Source organism: Camelina sativa, chromosome 16, assembly GCF_000633955.1.
Source record: "Camelina sativa cultivar DH55 chromosome 16, Cs, whole genome shotgun sequence".
Taxonomy (NCBI): Eukaryota; Viridiplantae; Streptophyta; class Magnoliopsida; order Brassicales; family Brassicaceae; genus Camelina; species Camelina sativa.
Genome location: NC_025700.1, coordinates 18,391,884 through 18,413,458, shown reverse-complemented (window position 1 = coordinate 18,413,458; position 21,575 = coordinate 18,391,884). Strand labels below are relative to the sequence as shown.

Below are 21,575 nucleotides of genomic sequence, written 5' to 3'. Positions count from 1 at the left end.
AATAATGTCACCACCAATCAGCAATACAATCAGCTTTCCAGCCTCCCACCTACGATATACATCAGGAGGAATAACTTGACTGGGAGTATACCAGTCGAGGTTGGACAGCTAAAGGTTCTCCATATCCTGGAGCTTCTCAGTAATAACTTTACTGGCAGCATCCCAGATGAATTGTCAAACCTCACAAACTTAGAGAGGCTGGACCTGTCCAACAACAAACTATCTGGTAGAATTCCTTGGTCGCTCACAGGACTCCATTTCATGTCCTATTTCAATGTTGCAAACAACAGTCTCAGTGGGCCGATACCCACTGGGAGTCAGTTTGATACCTTCCGAAAAGCATATTTTGATGGAAACCCCTTGTTGTGCGGTGGTGTACTGCAAATTTCATGCACTCCTCCGACTCAGCCATCTACTACAAAGATGGATAGAGAAAAGGTCAATAGAACGCTTGTTTTGGGGCTTGTCATTGGGCTCTTTTTTTGCATCAGTTTGATTTTGGTGTTGCTTGCTCTGTGGGTGCTTGCCAAGAGGAGGGTAAATCCAGGAGACTCTGAGAATGCTGAACTGGAGATAAATTCTAATGGCTCGTATTCTGAAGTCCCTCCAGGATCGGAGAAAGACATAAGCCTTGTACTGTTGTTTGGAAACAGCAGGTACGAAGTAAAAGACCTAACCATATTTGAGCTCTTGAAAGCTACCAACAACTTCAGTCAAGCTAATATAATTGGTTGCGGCGGGTTTGGTCTTGTCTATAAGGCTACCTTGGATAATGGAACAAAACTGGCGGTTAAGAAACTAACAGGAGACTATGGTATGATGGAAAAAGAATTCAAGGCAGAGGTAGAAGTTCTGTCCAGGGCCAAACATGAAAACCTGGTCGCTCTACAAGGCTACTGCGTCCATGATAGTGCCCGGATACTAATCTACTCGTTCATGGAGAATGGTAGTCTTGATTACTGGCTGCATGAAAACCCCGAGGGTCCAGCCCAGCTGGATTGGCAGAAAAGACTACACATTATGAGAGGAGCAAGTAGTGGACTAGCATACATGCACCAGATATGTGAACCACACATAGTACACCGAGACATCAAGTCCAGCAATATCCTTTTGGATGGAAACTTCAAGGCTTACGTCGCAGATTTCGGGTTGTCAAGACTGATTCTTCCATACCGCACACATGTCACAACTGAGCTAGTGGGCACACTTGGTTACATTCCACCAGAGTATGGACAAGCTTGGGTAGCCACTTTGAGAGGTGACGTGTACAGTTTCGGTGTGGTCATGCTAGAGCTTCTCACAGGGAAAAGACCGATGGAGGTTTTCAGACCAAAGATGTCAAGAGAATTAGTCGCATGGGTGCATACAATGAGAAGGGAAGGGAAACCAGAGGAAGTGTTTGATACATTGCTGAGAGATAGTGGTTATGAAGAAGAGATGCTTCGTGTGCTTGACGTAGCCTGCATGTGTGTGAACCAAAATCCAATGAAAAGACCAAACATACAACAAGTTGTAGACTGGCTAAAGAGTATAGCAGAGAAAACAAACCAAAATAACAGAGAAGAACCTGAAGAAGAAGAAGAGACGTAACTGTGTGTGCCTTGCCTACTTAAAATCAAACATCTGCTGCCTGCATAAGTAAATATACACACTTATTTTTCTTGTCAAATTGCGTATGTATATGTTAACCATCATTTTCCATGTAAATTATAATTTTGATGGTAATATATAGAAGCTTTGATAATGTAAAGAAGTACATGAAAATTATGCCGCTTGTGACTTTCAAAACGAGTTTCTTCTATATACATGTAGTAGCTCTCTAGCTACGTGAAACTTAACAATATATGATCAAAAAGCAGACATTAATATAAAGGTATGATTAGAAGTCATGAATGTATCTATCGTATGATGGAATCACAAAAAAATTCTGTGAATATATCTTAAGATACATACCTGCCTTAAGTTAAGAAAACCAAAATCTGTGATGGTATAAAACCATGGGCATTTTATCGAATACTTGATGTGCATAGTTACCGAAGAGACACAAAAAGAGTCGACAAGAGAAAAACCATGAGCAGTATGACGCGCGAAGAAAGATGAAGCATCTAAGAAACTGAAGACAATACCTAAAACATCAACGGAGGATTCAGAGACAAAGACAGATTGAAAGATTTGGACTTTTTCAGTCAAAACGTCGCCGTTTGTGGACTTGAAAGATGAAGATGCCTTCAACTACCCCGATTGGAAAAGTGGTTATCTAGGTACCAAATTGTTTTTTACCATATGAGGCCATAACTTCTCTTATCTTTTACAACCTTTCTTACGTTTTCTGATTTTGTTCATTTTAACCCAAAATACCAAACCCTTGAAATGATTGTTAGCTTTTTCCTCACGTAATCGATTCAAACTTTGATAATCAACACGGGGAACATGCACAACGGGCCATGTTAACTACTAACATATGAAGAAAAAAAAAACGGTTTAGGTTTTAAATTCATAGGAAGAATATTGAAAACAAGGTTTCAAACAGAGAGATACGGACGGATGAAGTGAATCAACGTAAACGTCCGAATGGTTCTTAACATCTCTGAGATCTGGCCATATATAGACTTTCGTTTTATTTTTCAGATATACAATTGAAACAATTTACTAAAACGTTATTACAAGAAAACATATGGCTGACGGCAAAAATATTTAGTAATCCACCTATATAACGAGAAAGCGACAAGAATCTAAGAAGTGGAAGAAGAGGGCAGAGTGAAACTTGACACACATGTGTACTCATGTATAATCTGAACACTGTAAAATCTATCTGTATAGTGGATCTATCAAGTTCTTCTTCTCCACTTTTGTAACAAACTCAACAAGACGAGATAAGAGGAAAAAGAAGATACAAAAACATATTCATTCTCATTAATTGTAAAGTGTACAGTATAGTTTGTTTATATACAAGTTATTTCTAAATGCTAACATAAGCCTGATTTAAGTTAACTATAATAATGTATATGTGCTAACATGCACTTGTGAACAACCATATATGTGATAGGACCAGATCCTAATTAACACATACGACATATGTGTCCCCTACTATTTGTACGATATTGCTGCAGTGACATTCACAAAGAATCACGTAACGGTCGACTTGAGCATTTTATTCATGATTTGGATCATTGTCATAATAAAATGATAGAAAATATAAATTTATTTTATTTATGAAAGATAAGAACATGCGCACGGGTATTTTCTCAACCCATTATATTTTTGGGCATGGACGAGTTTCAGGCTACATGATTTTCACTAGTTGACTAGAAAAATGGGAACATCCTTAGACCTTGCTTCTCAACCCGAGAAGTAGAAGTAGCAGCCGTAGTAGGATCAATAACCCTTTTGAATTTGACGACTAAGGTCTTAGCCGTATCATTCGTGAGAACTAGTTGTGGTGCTTTAAACCAAACCCCTGGTATGGCTCCAACGGTTCCGGCAAAGGTGGTCAACTTGTAAGTGTTTTCTCCTTCTCCGGCATTCTCAATCATAAAAATGCTATTTTGTTCTCGACGGGTGCCACCAATGAGAATCGGAGGCTCCTTTGGAGCCGAGGAGGAATCATCGAATTTCCACAACGTGGAAAACTCTTTGCAGAACGGCCATATGTTGGACTCGAACTCGATATTTAAAGCGTAAGATGTTGGAATGTTAACGGGAGGTATGGGCCAGGGGGGATTCGGCCTCCTCTGTTTATATGAGAAGCTAACCGGTAGGCCCGGCTGGTACGGAAGGAGTGTTTGGGTGATGCCAAGTGGACAGAAGGGAAATGTAATGGCGGCTGGGACAAGACCACCTCCGTTGTTACGCGATGTCTTCACCGGCTGGATGAAGTATTGTTCACCAGGACTAAGTGGAAATCCGTAGGTGTCCTTCACCCGTTCACCTTGGATGCAGACTGCAGCTGCAACCAATATGAGAGTGAAGAGAAAAGAGAGCAGTGAAGGTTTCTTCATTGTATATATATATATATATATTTTTTTTTTTCCGAGTGAGATGAGTTGTGGAGAGCAAACACATATTGTATCAGTATTTATAGGAGTTCTCTTGCGGTTAAAACGGAACATTACAGCAAAAAGAGAAGCAAAACAACCAATTTTGTAAAACAAAAACCTCACTTATTATATTGGCTTTTTCCTTACGTCACAATCTAGTCCTTAAAATTGGTTACCTAACTTTCTACTACGGCGACGGACTGATGGTTGGAAAGAGGAGGCCTAATTAAACTCTACGGTTGTTGATTCAAGTTTCGATTTTCAGCACGAGGAACATGCACAGCACTGCACAGTGCAGGTCCATCTTAACTAACACTGAAAGCAAAACAAAAAAACATAGAAAGCACAAAAAAAACGAGAAACCCTACCTTAATTTATATCAGCTATAAATGTTATTGGATTTTTCCTCAGCGTCACAATCAGATCATTAATTTCTAACTTTCTTTTTACGACAGACTACAGTAAGAGTAGAAAACTAGGGACTAGAAGTAGACTCTGGTAATCCATTCAACAATTTTATTTTTGGGTTTGTTAGTTTTTTAGTACATTTTAGAAACATAATTAGGAAACTAGTACATTCACTCAGTTAGAGAAAGAATCATCTTTCACTGTATATGTAATAGATATGGATGAGATAAGATAAAAGCCTAGGATAGTATTAAAATATGCTAAATTACAAATAAGGGCATTAGTGCTATTTTTTTTTTAAATACACTCTTTCTCTCCATCTTTCTCGTCTCTCTCATTTTTTCTTGTCTTCTTTCTTTATTTCTTTATTTGAAATTATATATAATACGATTAGTGAGTTATATAAAAAAATATTTATTTTTATTATTTTGTTTTTTTTTCTTATGACATTGCATTCTCTTCATGTTTAGTTATACAAATATTTGGTAAAATAATTGTTTTTTCCAAAATTTTTCAAACAAAAATAAACCTGTGTGTTTTTTTCTCTATCTTCTGATATACATTTTGTTTAATAATTTTTAAAAATATTATATATATCTTTTATATCCGTACACCTTATTAAGCATACAGATGTGATCTGTACACAATATTATTACACAACTATTTGGTAATATAACTTTTTGTTTCAAAATTCTTCAAGTAAAGAAAAATTATATATTTTTCTCTATTTTTGATATACATTTTGTTTATTAATTTTTAAATATATTATATACATGGTACAATTTATTAAGTATACAAATATGATATGTACACATTATTAAGTGTACAGATGTAATTTATACAAAATCATTGCGTACACCACAACTGGTGTACTAAATAATTGTGTACACCACAACCATTGTAGAGAGGAATCATTGTGTTCAGCATCACTACATCAAATAATTACATCTGTACACTTAATAGGTGTACAAATACAAAACTTATAAAATCAAATAAAATTAACAAATAACAAATAAAATAACATCAAACAAAATGGATGTCAAAATGTAGAGAAAAACATAGATATTTTGTGTGTGAAAAAAGTTGAAAAAAAAAATTATGTTACCAAATATTTGAATATAACAAAATATGAGAAGTGTGATTGCAAAAGTAAAAGAAAAAAAATTAAATTTTTTTTGGCTGTCTCGTGTCCAAAAAATCAAATCCCCTTTTGTAATTAACCATTTTTTCCTTACTTTTCTATCTCACAGCTGCTCTATCTCACAGATGGATCACATTGACTATTTTTCAAATTTTGAATAGTGTATGTATTAATTTACCAATTAAGTTTGAAAAATGTATGTTTCTTCCAATTATATCTTCATTTTTCCAGCATCAGCCTAGCACTAGGAACATGCACAATGGCAAATATTAGAGCACCTCCAACAAAAAGCCAAGGAAAGTCTCTGTAGATTTTAATAATAATATTTTTATTTAATTTCATTGTTTAATTTAATTTTTATGTATTTAAAATATTTAAACTTATTAGAGCAAGATTAATGGGGGGTTGATATATTGAGGATCTTATATATTGTTTGCTTTTTTTAAGAATTAATTGTGTATTGTTTTGTAAATAAGAACTCATGATCTCTTAGTTAAAATTTTCTTCTCCAATGGTAAGTTCTAATTTTGGGTCTCTTATTTTTTTAAAAATTGTTTTTTTGAAATTTAAAAAATTTAAATAGAATAGAAGTAGCATAAATGTGTAAACATTTAAGATTTTATAAAAATAGGAAAATATTGCATTTAATTAATTTGTGAACATACAAATAGAACTTGTAAAAAATGTGGTAGAAGCACAAAAATACAAAAAAAACTTGTAAAAATATGTGGTCAAAACACTAATCATCCAATAACACCAGCTTTCTAAATCCAAAGCAACAAATAAAAGTTTTTGATTACCGATCATATTGAAGTTGAGCTCGGTGACAACCAAAAGGTTAGCTTGCCTCAAGGCCAACATTGCCTGAGGACCTGCAGCATAGTCATTACCATAACCAATAACGAGTCTTGCATCTTACCTTGCATCTAACAGCTATATTAATTGCATCTGAAGACCGAATGTCGTAGCTGATACAATATGAGGCATTACCCACCTGCAATTTCGTCTCAAAAGCAACCTTAATTAGTAGAGAAATGAGACTTTGCATAGATATTGAAGTTTCCAAAACGGGATGAAAGTCATATTAAAGAACCCAGTTGCAAACCTGTGAAAGGTATAACTGGGCAAAATACACCTCGTGAACTCTTTTGGTGACTCTAACAAGTCTAACTTATAGAAAAGTTGAGACATTTTTCATGAAACAATATGTTCACGAGAAGAGGAGAGTACAAAAATGAGGACAAACTGAAACCATGAGACATACTTCGTACCCCATCTTGTCCACCATTTCTTGCAACTAGATGAATAGCTTGAGAGTAGAATCTTATACATAAAGGAAAACAAAGACACAAAACAGATTCGTAACACACAAGACACAAAACAGATTCATACAAGGACACAAAACTGATTAATGAATGAGAAGATCACTCTTCAAGAACAAATTCTGGATTAGTTGCAGTCCACAAATTCAATTCAACAATTATTAACCTGCAAGCATTTTCATAAATTCAAATAAATAATCATTAAACTGTAGGCAGCTACTTCAAATTCTTAGAACAAGAGAAGTTAGAACAATCGTGACTAGAACCACAAATAGAGCTTCTAGTTTAACTTAAACCTCAAACAACATAATTCTCAAGCTAGTTAGTATCAATAATGAGTATCAGACACTAGTATCAAACATACTAGAAAGAAACGATCAACAAAAAAAAAATCATTTCGTTTACAATTCAAAAGGAGATTACGCAGAGTTGCAAAATCAATAACCAGTAGCCAATGAACATGATAATGATAATGATAGATTGTAATAACTAGTGGTGGATTAATCCGATACAATCTCTTCTAAGTTCACCTCCGCCGATTCAATGTCCTCCAATTCACATCTCCTCCGACCCGAATCTCCTCTGATTTCGCCTCCTTTGATTTCATCTCCTTCGATTGTCAATTCATCTCCTTTGATTGTCAATTCGCGAGTTCGAGAGAGAGACAAAGAGAGGAAGAAAAAAAACCAGTCGCCCATCAATTTTTTTTTTATCTCCTCACCCAACCATTTGGTGACACGTAGAGTCTCTTAGAGTAAAGATGAGTATACTATATAACAACTTTCCTTAGCTTTTTTCTTTTGTTCTAAATTATTTTTTTCCTTTAAAACAATATGAACCCCTCAAAGAGACTACGGATGGAGAAGGTCTTAGAAATTGACACATAGAGAAACCCATGAAAGAGAGAATCTAAAACTATCTCCACTGGTCATTTTTTGTTGAGTGTCTAAGTTTTTTGATGGTAATATATAGAAGCTTTGATAACGTAACATCAAATCAGACTTTCAAAAACGAGTTCTATATGGTCAAAAATCATGATTATAAATCATGAATGTATCGTATGATGAGGATATGATGGTGAAATTGAAGTGTTGGTCTCTAAGTGGCATTTATTCGAATACTTGGTGTGCATATATAAGTTACCAAAGAGACCTCGTGTAACGTCCCAACCGCCACCTTTTAGTGGGTCCGTGTCCAATCCCAGTCTATGACCCACCTTTTTTAATGGGCCTTACGTTTTCTCACTAGGTCTGTGAGCCCATCAATATCCGACGACCACTTTGCTACGTCCGGAAGACTTTAAAGACTTGTTACCGTCCCTACAAATCACCACATGATATTTCCCTGTGTTTTGTCCTCACTCGAACAGTTCCGACAGTCACTTCCCGGAAGGTCACCCATACTACTCCAGCATAAGCACACTTAACTCTAGAGTTCTCTCAGGACTCTTGACCGAAAAGATAAGTGCACTTTGGTGACGCACCAAGACCGTCACCCCCGATGGTGTGAGCCCACACGACTCCACACTTGTCTAGGTTAGGCTCTGATACCACCTGTAACGCCCCGACCGTCTCCTCTTAGTGGGCCCCATGTCCAATCCCAGTCCATGGGCACACCTTCCTTAATGGGCCTCACGTCCTCTCACTAGGCCTGTGAGCCCATCAATATACGACGACCTATTTCCAATGTCTGGGAGGCTTTAAAGACTTGTTACCTTCCTAACAAATCACCAAATGATCTTTTCCTGTATTTTGTTCTCACTCGGACAGTTCCGACAGTCACTTCCCGGAAGGTCACCCATCCTGAGACTACTCCAGCATAAGCACGCTTAACTCTAGAGTTCTCTCAGGACCCTTGACTGAAAAGATAAGTGCACTTTGGTGATATAGGTGGCCAAATCAATTCTTTTAAACCTCTCCGCAAATCACTGAAACTGGGGTGTCACAATTCACCCCCACTAACAGATCGCAACATCCTCGTTGCGCACCAAGACCGTCACCTCCGGCGATGTGAACCCACACGATTCCACACTCATCTAGGTTCGGCTCTGATACCACTTGTAACACCCCGACCGCCTCCTCTTAGTGGGCCCCATGTCCAATCCTATTCCATGGGTCCACCTTCCTTAATGGGCATCATGTCCTCTCACTAGGCCCGTGAGTCCATCAATATCTGATGGCCAGTTTGCTACGTCGTCCGGGAGGCTTTAAAGACTTGTTATCGTCTCTATAAATTACCACATGATCTTTTCCTGTGTTTTGTCCTCACTCGCACAGTTTCGACAGTCACTTCCCGGAAGGTCACCCATCATGAGACTACTCCAGCATAAGCATGCTTAAATCTGGAGTTCTCATAGGACCATTGACCGAAAAAATAAGTGCACTTTGGTGACATAGGTAACCAAATCAATTCTTTTAAACCTTTCCGCAAGTCACTTGAGCGGAAACAAAAAAAAAGAATCAACAAAAGAAAAGCTAAGAGAAGTATGACGGGGGGAGAAAGACGAAAGCATTAGAATATGAGAAGCTGAAGACATACATAAAACATTAATGGAGGATTCAGATTTCAGAGACAGAGACATCGAGAGAATACAAAAAACCAAAAAAAAAGGAACCGGTGAGTTGGAATTTTAAGAATTTTAAGAACGTTGTTGTTTGGTGTTATTGGGAAAGGTGGTTATATTAGTAATTACGTACGTGACGTATGCTTCTGTTGCAACCATCAGGAGAAAATTGTTACTGTTTCTACCATTTTTTTAAAAACCATATTGAGGCCATAACTTCTATTATATTTCAAAAGTTTCCTACTTTTTCTGATTTTGTTCAATTTAGCCCAAAATACCAAACCCTTAAATTCACTAGCTTTTTCCCCACGTCACAATCTAATCCTTGGTTTCTAACTGTCTACGAACACTTAACAGTGATGGTGGTTGAAAAGAGAGGTTTAGAATCTAAAGGTTATCGATTCAAAGTTCATTAAGAACATGTACAAATACAATGGTCCATGTTAAATAACAACATATGATGAAAATAAAAAAGAGGGAATTCATGGGAAGAAGACAAGATTTCAAACACAGAGAGATAGGCATGAAGTGAACCAACGTACGAATGGTTCTCCACATCTCTGAATCTAGCCATATTTTGTTTCTTTCTTATTCATTTGACGGCAAAAATAGTAAATCCACTTTTATAACGAGAAAGCGACAAAAGAATCAAGAAGTGGGAAGGAAGGGTAGAGTGAAACTTGACACACATGTGTAACTTATGTATAATCTTAAAGTAGTGGACCATATCCTAAATGACACAGACGACATATATGCAATACTATATGTGTATAATATTGCTGCAGACTGCAGTGACATTCACAAAGAAAAACGTAACCACTTGAGCATTGTCATATTAAAGTTATAGAAAATATAAATTTATTTTATTTATGAAAGATAAGAACATGTGTGGGGGTATTTTCTCAACCCACTATATTTGGTCATGGACGAGTCTCAAGCTTGACATTACATAATTTTTACTAGTTGACTAGTAAAATGGGAACATCCCTAGACCTAGCTTCTCAACCCGAGAAGTAGAAGTAGCAGCCGTAGTAGCATCATCAACCTTTTTGAATTTGACGAGTAAGGTCTTAGCATCATCATTGGTGAGAATTAGTTGTGGTGCGCTTAACCTAACCCCTTTGGTGGCTCCAACGGTCCCGGTTAAGGTGGTCAACTTGTAAGTGTTTGCTCCTGCTCCTTCTCCGGCGTTCTCGATCTTAAACCAACTATTTTTCTCTTGTGGTTTACCACCGATGAGAATCTTAGGCTCTTTGTGAGCCGGTGAGGAGCCATCGACTTCCCAGAACTTGGAAAACTCGTTGCAGACCGGCCAGATGTCTGACTTGAACTCAATATTTACAGCTACAGATGTCTTAACGATGGTTTCCATGAGAGCGTATGGTAATTTGAAGCTAACCGGTAGTCCCGGTTGGTACGGAAGGAGTGTTTGGGTGATGCCAAGTGGACAAAAGGGAAGTGTGTCAGTGGCGCTGGGACAAGACCACCTCCGTAGTTACTTTTCGTCTTCACCGGCTGGATGAAGTATTGTCCCTTGAATGTAACTGGATTCCCGTTTGTGTCCTTCACGTCTTCATGTCCTTGTCCTTGGATGCAGACAACTGATGTTGCGAACATGACCGTAATGAGAAGAGAGACTACTGAAGGTTTCTTCATTGTGATTGTTTTGTGTGTGTTTTTAGGATTTGAGTGAGTTGAGTTGTGGAGAGCTAACACATTTTGTGTCAATCTTTATAGGAGTTGTCTGCGGTCAAAGGAGCATGACAGTAAAAAGAGAAGGAAAAAACTCCCAATTTTGTAAAGTAAATCCTTCAAATTTTAAGCCATAACAATTTGTCATAATATAGTCCTTAATTAATTATATTGATCAACTAACTTTCTACTACGGTGAGGGTTGGAAAGAGGGGTCTTAATTAGAAGACTCTACGGTTATGGATTCAAGCTTTCAATTCTCAGCAAGAGGAACATGCACAATGGTCCGTCTTAACTACCATAGAAATCAGAAGAAAAAAACTTACGAATCCTACCTAATTAACTCATGAGCTAGCTAAAAATGGTTATTGGCTTTAATATATCTCGCTGCACAATCTGATTGTTGTCTTCTTCTAACTTTTTTCTTACTATAGTCAGAGTAGAAAAGAAGGGAGAAGACTATGGTAGTCGATTCAACTTCATTTTTCCAGCACCAGGAACATGCACAATGCCCTAAGTTAACTAACACGCATAGCAGGGAAAAAATAAAGCAACGATCAATAAAATGGGAGGAAGACGAGGTTTTCACACAAGAAGAGAGATACGGTTGAGTTAACCAACGCACAAAATGATCCTCAACGTACGTCTCTGTTCCTGGCCACATTTGACATTCTCTATTATTTTTTTTAAAAAGAATCGAAAACTAAAAAATAAAACCTAATGATATTGGGAAGGGACCATAGTCTAGTGTCAAATGATAAGTACACTCAAAACATGCATCATCACATATCGAATCAATGTAGAGATTTGGCAAATTGATCAGCTAGTTGTAGTTTAATGATTAAAAAAAATGGAGCATGACAATAAAAAGAGAAGGAAAAAACTCCCAATTTTGTAAAGTAAAACCTTCAATTTATCAGCTAGCTATAACTACTTATTGGCTTTTTCCTCACATCAGAACCTAGTCCTTAATTATAGAGATATTTGGCAAAATGATACATTTTTCAAACATAATTAGGAAGAAAATACATTCACTATTTACAATTAGAAAAACCCACATTTAACACTATTTGACTATTTTCTCAGTCTTTTTTGCCATTCAACAATCTTCTTAATTACATTTCATGTCATTGTACAATTACTCTCCTTTTCTTCCTATTTCTTAATTTTTCAAATTAATATAATTCTTTTTAGAAAACTTCTTAGATACAAAAAAAATCTATAGTTTTTTCTTTACAATTTGATATGAATTTTGTTTAATAATTTTAAAATATATTATATAAATCTTTTGTATCCGTACACATTTGTAAGTATACACATGTCTATACACCTTATTAAGTGTACAAATGTCTCAACACATTATTAAATATACAGATGTAATTTTTACAAAATCATTGTGGTACAGACATCCAAAACCCTAAGAATTAAACAAATTACATCTGTACACTTAATAATGTGTACATACATCTGTACACTTAATAATGTGTACAGACATCTGTACACTTAATATGTGTACAAACATCTGTACACTTAATAATTGTACAGACGTGTACACACATATGTATACTTAATATGGTATACGGATACACAATTTGTAAAAAATATTTAACATTATCAAATAAAATCATCAAACAAAATGCATATCAAATTGTAAAGAAAAAAAAACATAGATTTTTATTTATCTGAAATTTTTTTAAAAACAAATTTTAATTAGCCAATTTTTATGTTTTTAGATTGTATGGAATATAATAAAGAAAAATAAACTCATGCTTCTCTCTCCTCTCTTTCTACCCTCTCTCCTCTAACCAAACCACAAACCCACGCCGCAGGGCTATTGTGTAATCTCCACTCATCTCTTCTGTCCCACCTTTTTTCCTATCTCTACTCTTCTCTATCTCTTATCACCCTGTTTTTTCTTTTTAAAATAGTGATAGTATCAAACTTCTAATTAAGTTCTGTAAATGTACTAAAACACAAAGAAACCCATAATTATATTGGCCAACTAACTTTCTACTAGGGTGAAAGTTGGAAAGAGGGGTCTTAATTAGACTTTATGGTTATGGATTCAAGCTTTCAATTCTCAGCATGAGGAACATGCATAATGGTTCGTGTTAACTAACATAGAAATCAGAAGAAAAAAATGATGAATCCTACCTAATTCATTTATCAGCTAAAAATGGTTGTTGGCTTTTTCTTCGCGTCACAATATGATCGTTGGCTTTTAAGTTTTTTTACTATACTAAGAGTTGAAAGAAGGGAGTAGACTCTATGGTAATCATTCCAACTTATTTTTCAGCACCAGGAACATGCACAATGGCCCAAGTTAACTAATAATACGCATAGCAGGAAAAAAACGACCATCAATAAATGGGAAATTGATGTAGTACTTTTATCAATTAAATTATCGAACCTAATAATCAACACACTAGGAATACATATGAATGCTTAATCTAACAAATGATTGGTTTTATATAACAACTTAACTAACAAGCAAATTTAAACAAGGCTAAAGAAAGAAAACACAAAGCAAGGAAAAAAAACAAACTTAAAACTGTTTTAAATCAAGATTAAACAAATGAGCATTGGACAAGGTTAATGACTTGGGAAATATCTAATCAATCCTAGATGTCTAAGCAAACAATCAAGAACAATCATTTGGCTAAGAACACTAATGCAAATCAATTCACTTCCATGATTGAGATCTTATGCTAATCAAGTAATCATCAACAATTTCCAAAGACAATCACAAGATAAGCATGCATTATAATCAAGTCTACGTACACCCTAATCATCAATTTCCATAGACTAGAAATGCAAAGCTCTTGAATCGTTTGGTTCAGGAATTTCATCAAACACCTTCTAGGCATAGAAGTCATAATATCTAGAATTAACATGATCAAGGTTAATCTAACATTATTATCCCTAAACAAGAAAGGATTCATGTTAATAAAGCCTTAAACATCAAATATTAATCATTTATCTCCCTAATCTACCAAACCCAAAATTCTAAAAGATCTACTCACTCATGATCATGATCACACAAAGGTAGAGGTTTCATCTTTGTGAAATCATAATTAGAACTTGTAGATTAGAGAAGATAAAAGAGGAATTACTATTAATAATTTCAAAATCAACAAAAAATCCAACAATTAAGAATAAACAAGCTTCAGAACCCTAAAAATTGCTAAAACAAGAGATGGGTCTCTCCTAATAAGGCGTTAGTTTATTTATAGAAAAACAGGAAACTAAACCGGAACAAACCGGACTGGAATAAAACAAATCAGAGAAAACCGAAACAAACCGGGTTTTGTTCCAAAAAGTAGCATACGATCGACTTCAAGATCGACCAACCGGTCGATCGTTTCTCCTGCTTGATCGATCGGTGAAGTTTTGGAGTCTGTCAAGTCCAGCTCGAGTTGATCGACCATCTGATCGACCAAGTGTTCGATCTTTGAAGTCTGAGGGTCTGTTCAAGTCTAGCTCAAGTTGATTGACCACACGATCGACCAAAGGGTCGATCATTTAGTCTTGTGGCTCCAGTCTTCGCTCTGGCTGTATAAACGTTCACTAAACAGGTATAACTCTTTACAAGCACATCACATTGACCTGAAATCACCTCCATTGCAAAGATAACTTAATTTCCAATCATGTTGATGAAGCACTCTGAAGCTAAATTCCAAGACAAGGTCTTTATAAGAGTCGATATTTGAGGGCTACAGACTGGTTCCGAATCATCAATCATTTTCTTTGCATCCAAATGTGAAATGGTTCAAAAGACACACAAAACACACCAAAACACAGACAAAGACACTATAGGACCTCTAAAATACAAGAAGACTCACTTGGATACTAAATGCAACAAAACACAATATAATGGAACATAAACAACCATGAAAAAGCAGTAAATATAGAGTATATCGGGGAGGAAGACGAGGTTTCACAAGAAGAGATCAGATACCTACGGTTGAGTTAACCAACGCACGAAATGATCCTCAACAGCTCTGTTTCTGGCCACATTTGACATTCTCTATTAATTTTTTTTAAAAATCGAAAACTAAAAACGAAACCTGTCAACCAAAAGTATGAATTTAGCAGAAAGTATAACTCAGCACTTAGCCATAGAACTTATTTTCATAAGGCACTAGGAAAAAACACATAATTTTATTTTATGGAAGATAAAAATATGCTTGCTGTATTATTTCAATTCTCAACTAAAATATTTTGGCCATGAACGAGTCTCATCAGGCTTTGCGTTACATGATTTTTAGTAGTATAAATGTAACATCCTCCTTGGTATAGCCTAACTTCTCACAGATGTCACATTCTGATTCTTGCTTGGTTCTAATTTTCTAGTCGTGAATCGATTCGAACTTCGATTTTCAGCACGAGGGACATGCACAATAGTATCCATGTTAACTAAACATATATATAAAGGATTATCAAATAATTGATGTCAGAAAGATAGGGATGTGTGAACCAACCGGCCACAAAACTAAGAATGTTCTTCAACATCTCTCTTTCTGCCCACCGTTTTCTTTGAAACAACTTATTAAAACAAGAACACAGAACTTTCACTACGTACGCTCTAACAAGGAAAACAAATTAATGAAAAATACCATGTTATATATATATACAATTCAACGTACGTGGGCAGATAAGTTTTCCGCACGTCACATTCTGATCATCCTTGTGATGGGTCCTTATTTAGTGTCTAACTTTCTACTACAATGAGTGTTAATTAAAAAGAAGAGTTTTGGTATATTATGGTTTTTTAACTATGATATATATATATATATATATAAGTGTGTTTTAGAGTATTTTAATATGTTTTTAGGATCATTTTGAGTTTTTGTAGGACTAGGAGCTGTTCGACATGGAATGGAGCACTTTGGAGCATCTAGAAGAGCTATGCTGAAGAGTCAAACTCGGAGACCAAAACTGGTGTAGAGCATCGATTGATGCAACCCATATGTTGAGCGATACATCATTCTTACCGCAATTGAATTGCGCATCTTTTTAAAGTTTTGAAGATTTTCAAATTCGGCTTAGAAGTTCTTTTTATTTGCAATTAAGGGCCAAGTCGTGTATTACAATATATATATATATATATATATATATATAACTAGGTAACAACCCGTACTATGTGCGAGATAAATATATGCAAATAAAATTAGTGTTATGAGTAAAGTTTTTTGAGGATTTAAAATTTGTTTGTGTAAAAACCAAATATATAACCGTGAGAATATATTTAGATCAAACTACTATGTATCAACTAAATATATAATCTGCACTTTCTTCAATCTGTGCAAGATTTTTTATTTTGTTAAATTTTTTTTGTGTAAGAATATATTCACCGTGAAATATTATACCAATGGTATTAAATAAGTCAATTGTCAATAATAATGATTATTGTGATAATTTTATTTTGAAAATTTTAAATATGTGAATAGTAATCAGTTTTTTTTAATAGGTGAATAAATTCAAGTTTTGAAAATGTTTTAGATCTAATAATGTTATAATAATTAAATATGTTTAAAAATTATTAAAATATATTTTAGAATTGAAATATTTGATTTTTTAATTAATTGAAAAGGAATATTCCTTATCCATTAAAATGAGGGCAATAAATTCATTGGTGTCTCTAGCTCTCTAGCGATGACAAATCAGCATTTTCTTGAGAATGTTTCTTTATTAATATATAGGGATTTTTAGAGAGGTTATGAAGAGAAAAATCAAAACTCTTTGAGAGAGTTTGAAAACTCCTTTAATAATCCTTCAATAAATGACTTTTCCCCTTTTTTTAAAATGAGGTTTTTTACATATACTTATAAACGATTACTGTAATTAACTACTGTACGCGCCACTGCAACTCCTTTTTTGTAACGTTCCAATAAAAAAAATTAAGGACCACAATAAGCCCAAGATTAGAGAGCACTAAGCATTAAAAAAAAAGGTAAATTAACCTCAAGGAGTTATGTGTGTTGCTTCCTGGCCAAGTAATTGCTGGAAACTGTGAAATCTGGGTTAAGTATGACCTCTAGAAACTGTTCTGAGATGGTTTTTTCTAAGCGTCGCTTAGAGGTCCAAAATTAGTCTGATTGAGACAAAATTTGGTGGAGAGACTCGTGAAGTATGCTCCTTATCCAACACGGGAGTTGCAATTTGAACGGTTAGTTTGTATTTTATTCGAGTGGTGATGTGGAGGTTTCATATGTCTTGATTTGTGTTAAGTTGTGTTGCTGGTTAAACCAACGAGCTCGGTGTGAGCTGAAACCTCTATAAGCTTAGGGAGCAAGGTCATGGTGGTTGTAGAACCAACTTAAAGCTCATGAGTGCTGGATTAAAGCTAAGACAGTGAATTGATGGGTTCATCGGAGAAGTGTTTCCGTGGCTGGACGGAATAAAGTATTCCAGTCCACCTCTCTTGTTACTCGGTCGTTAGAGTGGTTGGTTGTGTGACTAAATAACTAGATGAGATTGTGTTTGGTGATACATGAATAAGCAAAGCTTACACAGAAGGTGGAATCAAGTGGTTTGCCGGTAGGATGTCGAATGACTCTGATGCATGCTTGGGGAGCTGAAGTACGTTTGTATTGTGTTTTGTGGATGCGTACCATGAGTTATTTGGACTAACCGATATTGGTGGAAGTTTTTGTAAAGAGTAATTTTTACGTCGGTTGTCTCTTCATAATTATGGGTTCTGGAGAGATCATTTTCTGTAGAACTTGTCAAAAGATTGGTAATCCGGATGCAAAACCATGTATAATCAACGTAAGAGAGTTCAATAGTAGAAGTTTTTCTTTTTTTTTGAATGACTAAAAAGTTCTACGCCTAGATTCGTACACACCTGAGACCAGAGTATTGTGCACGATCCTTTCCCAAGCGTCAATAGCCTAAAGTTTTCTGCTTTATCAATATTTACTGGTTTTTATTTAGAAAACAAATAAAAGTTGGAATGCATCCTAAAAATCTGAGTTGTGGAGAGCAAAGACACTGTGAAATTTTTATTTTCTAGTAACTACTACAAAGGGTTTAGAGTATTGTATGGATATCAATTCTCACTTCGGTTTTAAACACGAGGAAAATGCCAAATGGTTAATGTCGACTAACATATACTACAAAGGATGATCAAATAATTCACGGGAAGAAAATGCCCAATATACGAATTATCTTCTACATATATGTTTCTGCCCACATCCTATCTTTCTACTACAATTTATTGAAACAACAAAATGATTTCCAAATAAAGAAATGATTCCTGTGAGCAACACTTCTACGTCTTGTTCAGGGGATAATGAAATGAAGTTGATGATGCAGCAGATCCTTTAAGGTCAGGTGGAGAATGCTGCTGAAATCAATGTTAAGGTGGACAGCATGTATCATGATCTCAATGGGAACTTCACAACACTATCTTCACATGTTAAAACTCTTGAGAACCAAGTAGCTCAAATTTCTTCCACCTCTACACCACCATCAGATGTTTTACCAGGGAAAAGTGAACCCAAAAATAAAGAGCATTGTTATGCTGTTATGATTCAAGAAGAACCTGGAGAAGTTGTTGAGAGAGGTCTTCAAGAAGCTGCAAATGAGAGTATTATTTCTGAGTTGGAAGTTCAACTAGGAAGGCATTGAAGAAGGGGTCATGATGATTTCAACTGGGAAGGCATATGTGCATTTTGAGAAGCAGGAAAAACATCAAAGGAACAAGGAAAAATTCTTGCAATGGCACACTTGAAAGAGGAGGTAGAGATGGTTAGTTCTGAGTGCAATGCCATCATCCCTATTGAGATTCCTAAGAAGCTTGGAGATACAAGGAGTTTTGTACTACCTTGCCAAATTGGGAGATTCATGTTTGAGAGATGCTTATGTGACTTGGGAGCTAGTGTCAATTTGATGCCGCTTTCTGTGTCAGAGCGTTTGGGAATCACCAATTTCAAACCGTCAAGGATCTCCTTAGTGCATGCTGATCGTTCTGTGCAATCTCCAGTTGGGTTGGTGGAGGATGTGCATGTTAGAGTTGGGAACTTCTACATCCCAACTAACTTCACAGTTTTCGAGCTTGATAAAGAACCACATGATCCTCTCATTCTTGGTCACCCATTCTTACATACCGTTGGGGCTATGATTGATGTAAAAAAGCAGCAAATTCACTTGCAGATTGGTGACCATACTCAGGAGTTTGACATGAAAAGGTTGCTGAAAAAACCTACTATTGGAGGACAAGCCTTTTCAATTGAAACCATTGATGATCCTAAGGATAAGTATGTGAAGACATGCATTGGTTGGAGTGAGGTCAAGAAAGTCCTGGATGGAGACCTTCAAATTCCAATAAAAAAGTTAGTGCTACATGCAAGGTTAAGCCCAAAAGGATCATGGAAAATCCTCATGTAACCTTAACACCAATGCAGTGTGTTGGAGATACCATAGAGTATAAGGTGCAGTATAATGGAACCTCAAAACCTTTTTCCAAAGCTATGAGTATTCAAAAAGGCGAAAAGCTGTGAAAGGGGTTATGAGTACAGTTCTGAAGCTGAAGATGAATGACTGGGGACCTTTTTTTGGAGCACGTCCTCATGCTCACACCCATTAGTTCACAAGAATCCGATCAAGCTAATGACATGACACGAGCGCTTTGTGGGGGGCAACCCACCAGGTATTTCTCTCTCTTACTAATTATTTTTCTTTTATATTTCTTTTGAGTCTATTTGACCTATTTTCTTGGATTTGTTTTCACACTGAGACGGTGTGAAGCGAGTTTGGGGAAGGTGTCATATGTCTACTAATCTTGTTTGCTTTGGTTGTTTTTCCTTTGTTGCTTTCTTTTGAGTCAGTCAATTTGTTTTATCGTCAAAAGTCAAAAGTGTGTTTTATTGAGTCAAAATGTTGGTTGAGAATTATGAGTTTTTCTTAGGGAATTGCACCATGCTTGATTCCTTGCCTTGGGACCATTTAGCATAGTTTAAGGATGACTTGGAAGTTTAGAAATAATCATGACTTGATCACTTCAATAATTCTTGTCGCTTTGAAATTTGGATGATTTGAGATTGGCCGTGCTTATTTGGACTTGATATGGACTTATTATATCTCACTTAGGGGGTTGAGAATCATGTAATGGATCATACATTCAGAGTTTAGTTTACACCATTGTTACCACTCTTTGTAAATTCTGAATGGCTAGACTCGTTTTTAGTCTATTACCACACCTTTACCCATATCCTTGCTTCATACCATTCACATTCTTGATCATCATCATCATGTGCATTCATGTGCAAAAACTACGGAGTATACAGACCGACATAGCTTTCCCCTAGTTAGGATTGTCATTGTAGTTTGTTTCGGTGATTGATATTGAGTATTTGAGGTTGTGTGGTTATGTTCATAAGCATGTGTTGAGTTTCCATGATTTAGTTCTTTTGATGCAATTTTGTAAGAAGAGAACCGGTTCGACTCCCCCATATAAAAAAAACCTGAGAATGAAAAAAAAAAGGGAAAAGAAAATGAATAAAATGGGAAAGGAGTAAGAATTGAACCGGAAAAGTCAGAGTGCTCTTATTTATTTAACAAAAGCATCTAGAACAATGATGATTTGTTTGGGGTTTTGTGTTGGTTGGTTTGATCCGAGTTAGAGGGAAGTTGTGTACCTCCTAATTGGTCTGTGTCTCACTGTGATTTTGCATACGTTCGCATTGTTGGAAACCTTAAACACTTGAGCCACCTGGAAATTGTCCTTACACCTAGACCATAATGTGTTCGATATCCCCTTTGTGAGAGTGCACGCATTTACTAATGAATGTTAAAAGGTTAAGTTATCTGAGTCTGAAAGTATTTGTGATCTTAGGATTTATGAAGTTGCTACGGTCATGGCAAAGTATAATTTAGTACGGTTTGATATGAGCTTTGTGACAGTGGTTTGCAGGCAATTGTTTGATAGAGGTTTGCTCGCGTTTTCAAACCTCTTTCCTTGGCAAAGGTTTTTGTTTTGCTTAAGGGCAAGCAAAGATCTAAGTCAGGGGGAGTTGATATATGGTGTTTTTATCGGTTTTGAGTCTTTGTTTTCTCTCTTATTTTATACTTTTTATTGAGTCAAAGTGTGTTTTTGGAGTCTTTTGGTTCTTTATCGAGTCTTTACAGGTTTTAGGACAGTTTGAAGGATATTAGAGGAAAATTAGCTATTCTGGATACAAACAAGCATATGAGATGAATGTTGGTTCACGTGAAAATCCGCCTACCAGAGGAACCCGCCTATCTGAGAAACCCGCCTGGCTGAGAAGTGAAGTCTAAACCTGCAAGTTTCACGTCAAAACCCGCCTACTTGAAAAACCCGCCTGGTTGAGAAATATTTTGACTAGGCCAATACCCTTTTTACCTTATTTGGAAAACTCTGTAAATACCTTTTATTTGCTGGGAGAAAA

General features: G+C 35.9%; 3 protein-coding genes and 1 pseudogene across 4 annotated transcripts in view; 2 read left to right on the top strand and 2 right to left on the bottom strand.

Moving 5' to 3' along the window:
* The window catches only part of LOC104751077 (tyrosine-sulfated glycopeptide receptor 1), a 5,117-nt gene extending 3,329 nt beyond the window's left edge, over positions 1 to 1,788 (top strand). The window contains exon 2 of one of the 2 annotated variants that reach the window (XM_010472952.2): positions 1 to 1,788. This exon is cut by the window's left edge and continues 1 nt beyond it. In XM_010472952.2, the coding sequence (XP_010471254.1) occupies positions 1 to 1,590 (1,590 nt within the window). In that variant the 3' untranslated portion in view covers positions 1,591 to 1,788. The other variant, XM_019238599.1, reaches the window with a different exon arrangement.
* LOC104751076 (cysteine protease inhibitor WSCP-like) lies at positions 3,132 to 4,063 on the bottom strand. Its single transcript, XM_010472951.2, has one exon. It carries the CDS (start codon positions 3,996 to 3,998, stop codon positions 3,306 to 3,308), a length of 693 nt encoding a protein of 230 aa, XP_010471253.1. The 5' UTR covers positions 3,999 to 4,063; the 3' UTR covers positions 3,132 to 3,305.
* On the bottom strand, positions 10,343 to 11,157 carry LOC104751075 (annotated as a pseudogene).
* On the top strand, positions 18,886 to 19,554 carry LOC104753795. Its single transcript, XM_010475993.1, has one exon. The coding sequence runs from the start codon at positions 18,886 to 18,888 to the stop codon at positions 19,552 to 19,554; it is 669 nt and encodes a 222-aa protein (XP_010474295.1).